We start from the raw sequence: 9,140 nt of genomic DNA, 5'->3' as shown, positions 1-9,140 counted from the left end.
ACAGCAAATGTACAACGTTTCGATAAGGTTTTGTCATCATCAGGTACAAAACGTTGTACATTTGCTGTTATGTTAAACTTATATTAAAGTTTTCTTCATTACCCATTCAAGCCGTCTCCGACCATTATTAGTCTCAAAGTGGGTTCCTCGTCATCGAATGTGAAGGTAGCTTGTAGAAACTTTAAGAAGGAACAAACTAATTTGTTATCGTTATTTGGGCTGAACTTTGAATTATTTTCATCAAATAGTCTAAAAGAATCCGCCCGAAGAAAGTTAAACGTTACAACAATAGCATTTGTATTACTTTAATTGTATAGTTATTCTCCCTCCTTGTTTAGCATTATTCCGTCAGACACTAATCTATTACTAAGTATTTCACTAATGTCAGTACCTTGTTTAAGATAGGTAGTACTGGCTTATTGATATTTAAAAATTATTCCGCTGTGTGTGGGTTTATCAAACAATTCGGATAAGTAAAAGGAAAAGTACCAATAGTACAAGGCCGGAAATTTGTGCTTCTAATGAAGCTTAGTTTCTATTATTGTATTGAAAGATTTGATTTCAAATTTTATTTTGACTGTCTATTGGCACAACTATGAGCATGAACAGTATGTATACCTGTCGAACGTCCTGGCGTTTGCTAGATATGCCCTCTATTTTGTGTATATATATTTATATATATATAAGACCGGCGAGAAGAGACGATATAGATAGATATAGATAATTGCAGGCAGATACCTACGGACAATTGAGTCAAGCGCCCAAGCGCGGTAGGAAGTAAAGTGCGTGAATCGTTCGTTGTGAATTATGGCGTGTGTTGTTAAGTGAAAGTGACTGTGGAAATTAAGTGTATTGCAAAGTTGAATTGAGAAAGAATAAACTAGTTTTATTTAAGGAAAGACTTTTATCGCTGAAGTTTCTCGGAAAAAAATTATACGGGAAATTAACAAACGGACACAGACGTAACAATATTAATTTATGGTTTGATGTTTGCATAACTTACCTTACAAAATAAAATTCTACTACTTTCAGTTGAACAAAAATGTTCTCCATCTACATGTATATAAAGTAACAACGAAAATAATTCCACTTATGACAATGTAATATTTCTGTATAAAACTATACGCTTCCAACAAGTTAAATCGAGATGTTCAACAGCTCAGTGTTAACTTCTGCATATCTGAAGATTATATCTTGATTGTGAAACAATACATTTATGACATTTGTTGATATATGTGTGTGTGTCATTCCGTTTTTTATCAGTCGTACTTCATCAATGATTCATTACTTTTTGATTTTACACTAACTCTGCTAGACGTTAATCCGAATAATTCAGTCGTTATTACACCAGTATGTGATTGCTTCATTAACTCTGAATTTATTGTAGCTTACTAACCGGAAATGCTAGGTGTCGCTATGAATTGTAAGTGGATTGCTTTGAAAAAAAACGGAGTTTTACAATAGAGCGTGTAATAAGCTTGGATTAATTTTTACATTGCATGCATGTGTTTAACGATACTTTTTCTTTTTTTATATAAATATTATTACTTCAACGTTGTGTTTCTCAATTTTGTAAATAACACACGGAAGAAGGAAAAGTGCACATACTGAGCTATGACACAGTTCTGATTGGAGGATGTCAGTCAGACCACATGACGAGATCGAGAGATTTGATAAAGGATTCAGATGTTAAAAGGAGCAGTCGAAGCGCGGCGGAAGTTGAACACAACGAGTGTATTGTTCGTGTTAGTTAGTCGCCTGTTAACCGTGAAGCTTATTTGTTTAGAAATGTGTAGTTTTGAATAACAGTGATGTTGTTGGAAAACAAATTTAAATAACCAGTTAGTTTCCACATATTGATAGTAATCTTCGAGTCAGTGAGCTACCATTCAAATATTCTGATTATTAAGACTAAGAGCAGTAACAATGGACAAATTAAAATAAATTTCTAATGAATTTGAGAACAAATTCGTTAATAAACATATTTCAATTTGTCGAGCGTTTCACCATGTTCGTTTTTCCCTTGCATTTTGTACTTTCCTTTCTGAATTTCTTTTATTATTGCCAGTATTCGTTGAGTTAGCTTTGTGTGAACGTAGTAACCAGAATGATGATGAGCCTGATTGGAATAGTAATTAATTTGAAATGTAGACCACCCGCTTCTGATGTCTAGAAGGAATAAAAATAAATAAATAATCACATTGTTTTTCTGGATTTTATAACTACTACCCTACCTCTAAATGTAGGTTAATATTAGTAGTATTGTAATAACTATTAAATTTAAATGTTATCAAATAATTTATTCTAAGTTTTTTTTTAAATCTGATTGAAAGGTTTTCTTACCGAAAAACAGTATTAATATTCGCGTGGAAAATCCTCGTAATTTAAATTAAATAGTTATTACAATAATAATAATAATAATCTACAGGTAGGGTAATAGCTCTAAAATTAATTGTTTAATAGCAACCCAACCACACACGATAGTTTGTTTTTGAAGATTTCTGTTACACTTGCGTGGCTTAAGTAAGTCAATATAATTGACATTTTGCCTGGTATAAGACTGACTTGAGTCTGCTTGATGACGGCTCTTGATTAGCCATAGTACCAAATTTATATTTCATGGTGACAGTAATCAAATATATTTTCTGACATTCGTCAATAACTGAATAAAATGAAATAAAGATTAACTTTTAAACAACAATTTATCGTTGTAACGTTACATGATCACGTGCTTCAAATAGAAGAATACACGCCAGTAAAACCAGGAATTCATCAGGTACAGCCTAGATTTACTCACTGCTCTTCTATTAGTAAGTCCATAAATCCAGTGTTTTGGTTGAAGAAGACAACTACTGTAGATAAAATTGTGATTTATAGCCTGAAGCTACTTCTTAACTGGCATAATTCTAAAAACTTTCGTTCTCAAGTTCTAAGATTGAAATTTTAATTCATGACAAATAAAATGCAATAATATTGTTTGATATTTAGAATTATTTTCTTATTCTTACTGTATAGGCCTGTTCATAAACTAGTATGATGTCACCATCAGTTTTTGGATTAGTCAGTATTTTTTCAACATCACCAAAATTTTAAATTTTGGCGAGTAGGAAGCGTGAAGCCCAGACTATTATTTACCACATGTCATTGAGTTATAGTACTAACAGGAAATTCTACAACACCGCTAATCCTGTACAAGGGCATATTGAGAAAGAAGATTAGGCTTTCTCATAGTGGTGGTCTGTAAATTGTGTATGGTAGTTTTTTTTTTGTTTTTTTTCACATCACAGCGAACTTATATTTGTATAGTATGGCCTAGTGGTTATGACGATCGACGTACATCTAATGGGTTCGAATACCATCTTCGAACATACTCGCCCATTTGTGGGCGATATAATATGATAATCTATTCTACTGTTTATTTAGCGTATCCCAAGAATGGGCAGTGGGTGTTGTTGTCTAGCTGTCTTCCCTCTGGTCTATCATTTCTAAATTAGAGACAGCTAGCGTAGGTTTTGAAGAAAACAACATTGATGCTACTTATTTATTTTTCTGAGTTTGTAAGCAGATAAGCTGTTTTATAACCCTTTATTTTTCTCTCTCATAGATGCTATTGTCTAGAATCACTATAAGGGGTGGGGTGGAATTCCTCGAAACCTGCTGCGGTTTTAAATTAGCAATTGGCGGATTTAATGATAGTTTCGCTTTATTTCTTGCTGAGATTTATAATTTTGATGGTGAGTGTCTTAACAGTTTGTCTGCTAAATAAAACAGAAGAATAAATTAGTAGCATTGATGCAACTTACTTATATTCTGTAGGTTTGAGAGACCATTTGATTAATAAAAGTCTTAAGAGTTATTGTCTGTTTTCTCAATTGTGGATAAAAGTATGTTTTATTGCTTTTTGTTAGGCATACATAAATCTTGGAGAGACTTATTGTAATGTGGGTTATATTAAACTAAAATGAAAATCCTTAAAAACGTGTTTTCACCTCATCCATATATTTATATATATGTGTGTTTGTGTGTGCGCGCAATCCAAATTAATTGGAGCTAGTTATTGAACTTTCCAGGATTCGTCATGGGAATTAATGAACATAAAAGTACAGTTGTAATTATATAACTTTGAAAGAAAAATATCTATTTTAAATGTTCTTTTTATACCCTTCTAAATTTCAATCCGAAATAGACAACTGAAGATGAATGTGTAAACAAATAATAATAATAACACAACTGCAGTTAACGTGATTTTTTCACAAAAGCTAGGCCTATTAGTTTCAAATTCAAAGAACAATCCTCAGTTTTTTCGAGACATACTGACATTGTTGTAGAAGTAATAGGAATATTAAATAATATAGACTTTGAGAGTGATCTGAGAAAATAATGGTTTATAGTTATGTTTACACACACTATACGAGTTTTTTAGCACCAGCAAAAGCGCAAATTCTTTTCCCTCCAATTATGGAGTTCTGCCCGAAGTTTGTTTGTCAACAACTGATTACAGGGATGCAACCTACTGCAGTTTTTGTAATATACACCGTATATATACCAAGTAGTTATAACATGGTAACACCGAAACTTAAATTTAATGTAATAATTTTAAGTTAACTTTGTAATTTAAGTATATTGTATCGTGCAATTTTTTGTATTAAACAGCTGAAATTAACGGAATATGTCATTTCAAGTGTGGTTTATATGTAAAAAAAAAAAAGGTCTATGTTTAGCCCTTATTCAGATCCACTATAAGTTTTTCTTATAGTTATACAAGGAGATTCTTTTATTTTCGTTTCCCGAAATGGATTTCCTTGTCAATAATTTGAGTTTAAATTTTGGTAGCTCCTCACAATCAAAATAATATGTGTTTATTAATAGTAAATATTTTTCTCACTAAAATGTGTAAGTTCAGTGAAGAAAAGAAAGAATCCGTGAATGACGATAAAAATAAAGAAGTGAAAGAAGCAGTAAATATCAATACATGTGCTAAATTTATTTTTGCCAGTCCGAATATGATCTTGTAAGATTGTCTACCAAATAATCCATAAGCAGAATTGATGTAATTTTTAATAAAATTTTTATGAATAAATACAGATAGACTGTGGTGAGTAAAAGACAAACATCAAACACATAGTACTATAGAGGGTGTCTGAAAGGTCTAGAACCATAGATGATTTGCAACTTTCATTAATTTCAGATATATGACTGGTTATGGCACTGTCAAAGCATGAGAAGGTTAAGTTAATCCTGCTGTTAATCCAAACTTGTTTCGAATTACAAGGACAACATGTGGAACACATGCTGTAAAATTTGTTAAAGTGCTTCTCGCTCCAGGCGTTTCAGACACTGTAGTTCTTAGATTACTTTCACAATGTGACAGTTTAAGCTCAAAAACTCGAACACTTTGGAAGAGCAATCCTTTTAAAGGCAAGTTCGCATCAATTCCGGATGGTATTCTGGACTTTTAAATTAACTTTGTAGTGTCTTATACATTCTTCCAAATGAGCAATTTTGCATTTTAATATGAAATATATTAATAACTGTCCACAGTGGTTAGAATGGTTCTTATCATCGTATCTAGATCAACATTAGCAAATGAGTCAAGCTTCTACTAATGCAATGAATATTTGTGCTACATAGGTTTACATATAATATTTCAGATGTGCATCTGTCTACCAAATTTTATCTAGCTGATGACACTGGTAATGAGTGAAAGGCTCCTGAACAACGAGAAGGAGCAGACAAAAGATCTACCTGAAATGCAGTTTTTACAACTTGTGATTAAAAAAGAACCTAAAAATCGATTAAAATGGAGTATACAAAGCAGAAATATTTGATTTTATCATTTTTGTTGGTTTTAAATAAATATTATCCAATACATAAACTTGTGCTTCTTGGTCAACAACACATTATATTTATTTTTTGCGAACTGTTAAGTTGTACAAACTCTGCTTCAGATGAGAATCATTTATAAATGAAAATCATAATTTGATGACTCGATCACATTTGAACTCAAACTCTGAGCAACTAAATTCCAACTTGCAAATAACAATGTATGGTATATTTCACTATAAATGAAGATTTGTTCATTTCTGTAGGTTTGTGTGATGGTTTGATACAAATAGTGGGTATATTTTTGTCTCTTACTGTCCTGCATTAAACCAACGACCCTTTTAAACCATTAACTGTGTGAAAGGTTCATGTAAAAGTCACTGCAATTGCCGAGAAAACATCCATTTGATTATTACATTTTTAGTTTCATGAAACAATAGACTTTACAGCAATCTAACAATTAAGTTGTAGACAATGTATTATGTTTCTTTCAGTTCATATACAGAAAAACTAACAATGGATGTTTTGTAACATTGATTTCATCCCCTGTTTTATTTTTTTATGTTTATGAGATTTTTGTGACTGCTAGTTTTGTCTCTGATTAATAGCGATAACTTGCAGTCTGTGGTGATAACATTGTTATTTTATCAGTGCTCTCTTGTAATAATTTCAGTTACAACTGCTGCCACCTCAGAAATTAAAAATTGTAAATACTAAACTTCATCATCTTCAGTTTTGTCATCATGAAAAAGAAAAGGAAGCATGAAATTAGAACAGTTACAGCTGTTTAATTACCACAGCCTTCACCAACAATTAGAATAGTCTTCTATTGATATTAAGCCTATTTCAGGATTTTTCTGAACTAGATCTTATTGAAGAAATTACTGTAATTTTCATCAAGTGTTTCAGATGCTGCTTTGTTTAAAATGCTTGCTGTTAAGTAGTTGTGGCATTATTTTTTGTATACTGCAACATATTTTGATGGTCTTGATTATGCCTTAAAAAATAAAGACTCGGATGTTCTCTAACATTTTCCTTATCTAAAAGGCATCACATTGTGTACGTTATTAGTTGTAAGAAAAGAACATTGTGCAGATGATTTAATACTTCTGTCTCACGAAATTGTGTGGTACTGTTAACTAAAGTTTATATATGTTTAAAACATGATTTCCATGTTCATTAGGGGACGCGAATGAACCAAAGGTATCTGTGCCCAATATAAAATTTCTTGAGATTGTGAACAATATATTTTTTCAAAAATAACAACAGCTGTTTCTGTTGGAAAGTGTTTGAGGTGAATCCAGCAATAAACAAATTATTGTAATTTTTATGATTTCTGAAATGTGGTATTTATAAGAAATAAAAAATTTATCTTATGCATTTTGTGTGATCTTTATTAAAGAATATAAGTGATTCAAAGTTTCAAAAAGATAAAATACAATTCAATTCTGTGAATCTTACTAGAATGTCATCTGTCCAACAAAACTTTTATATGTAAGAATCTATAAGGTTTTCTAAGTTATTTATGGCATTTATAGAACCATAAGCCACAAATCTGACATATCCTGTCATGGTGATATATCCATGTAGATAACTTGTATGTAATAGTGATTAGTGATAGTTTGATACTTAAGATAAACTTTTAATATATGGATGGGAATATTCTGTATTGTGCTGTTGTCTTTTTTTTTCTTTTTTTTCTTTCTTTTGCAGAACAGAGATGGTTTGTTAAAGTTTTACAAATTTATATTGCATACAGATATTTGTTTTACATTAACCTCCAATCAGAGTAAGCTATTTTCTTAGATACCATTACCAACTGATCACTAGAATCTACTAGTATATATGTATTTCTGGCTCTGAATTTTCTCCTTGACAGCATTTTTTTTATATTGCAATCATATGCATTTTTCTATTCAGTATTGTTTGTCCAGTGTCTTGTTAGTAATATACTGTTCTGTGTCAGATAGTTTTCAAACAGAAAAGTAAGGTGTGTTCTGATTGGTGATATTTTGTTCCAGGGAAATTAGTGGATTAATATTTATTCTCTGTGGGATATGTTATGCCGAGGTTTGGATGTTATACTGCATGTTTTACATTGTTTCTAATTATTATGTTTAACACTTGAAATCTCGGTTATTTCAAGATAATTTTATTTTCCTGCAGTACAAGTGTGAGTGCTACTGGCCAAGTGATGGTGAGAAGAAACAAGCAGGAAACATTACAATTGAATTGGTAAGTTGACCACTAAGGTTTAAGTTGTTGAAATAATGGAATGTGTTTTTACAAAAAAAAATAGTCTTCTGCATGTCTGTTTTTTTTCCCCAGTATCTCACTTTTTCCTAACTTTTGAGGTAGGTAACAATATGACAAACATTAAACTTCATTTGAAGTTGAAGAAATGCTGATATGAAAGTATAAGAATCACTAACTTTAGATTAACCTGTCTTGACACTGAAATTTAATACATTATTCAGCTTTTAAACAAATCTAGACAGGTAGATGTTTGAGTTTTGGTACTAACTGGTAAGTCACTCATGACGTGATATCCTTACCATGTTATAATTTCTAAGATGGCAGCCAGTACAGTTTGCAAACATGTTATCCTGATTATATTTTCTCTGTTAATTACTTTTGAAATAGTTTCAGTAAAATACTGATTGCATAGCTAGTTTCATTAGGTTTTAACCTTAATCAGTTTATCAAGAGAGACTTTTATTCACAGACCTTTCATCTTTACTCTTTGAAACAATTTTAAACACTGTCCAATGTATCTCTATGCCACATTCATGAGTAGCATGATCTCGTATGCTAGATTTATTTCCCATCTTCTTAGATACGTTAGTACATAACATAATGAAGCAGATTTGAAAGTGTATTATAAAAAGACTTTACTGATTTGTATTTCAACTTTACCAGTTTTTTTTCATTCCTATTTATGAAAAAAATCTATAGAAATATAATAGAACTGTCTATTGTCTGTCCATGTAACTACTTTGTAGGATGTGGATGGATCTTCACCAGAATTGCTATGAAGGCTCATTAAGTCCATGCAGAGTATATACAAATTTTGTTTTGCATTTTGCTGTTTATATGGGCATTTTTATCACTACTTTGCTCCTGTAGATGAATCTTCACCAGTAAGTTTCTGGGTATCCAGCTTCACCGTGTTAGGTGAGAGCCGGTTACTTGTCAGTGTCTGGGTATCCAGCTTCACCGTGTTAGGTGAGAGCAGGTTACTTGTCAGTGTCTGGGTATCCAGCTTCACCGTGTTAGGTGAGAGCAGGTTACTTGTCAGTGTCTGGGTATCCAGCTTC

General features: G+C 31.6%; 1 protein-coding gene across 2 annotated transcripts in view; it reads left to right on the top strand.

Annotated features, from left to right (window-relative positions):
* Positions 1 to 9,140, top strand: part of LOC106463400 — an 88,496-nt gene that overhangs the window by 15,553 nt on the left and 63,803 nt on the right. For both annotated transcript variants that reach the window (XM_022390880.1, XM_022390879.1), the window contains exon 5: positions 7,990 to 8,058. In XM_022390880.1, coding sequence (XP_022246588.1) covers positions 7,990 to 8,058 — 69 coding nt within the window. The remainder of the gene's footprint in view (positions 1 to 7,989; positions 8,059 to 9,140) is intronic.

Source organism: Limulus polyphemus, unplaced genomic scaffold (genome assembly GCF_000517525.1).
Source record: "Limulus polyphemus unplaced genomic scaffold, Limulus_polyphemus-2.1.2 Scaffold1397, whole genome shotgun sequence".
Classification (NCBI taxonomy): Eukaryota; Metazoa; Arthropoda; class Merostomata; order Xiphosura; family Limulidae; genus Limulus; species Limulus polyphemus.
The sequence above is the reverse complement of the archived record's forward strand: the minus strand, read 5'-3'. Positions and strand labels throughout refer to the sequence as shown.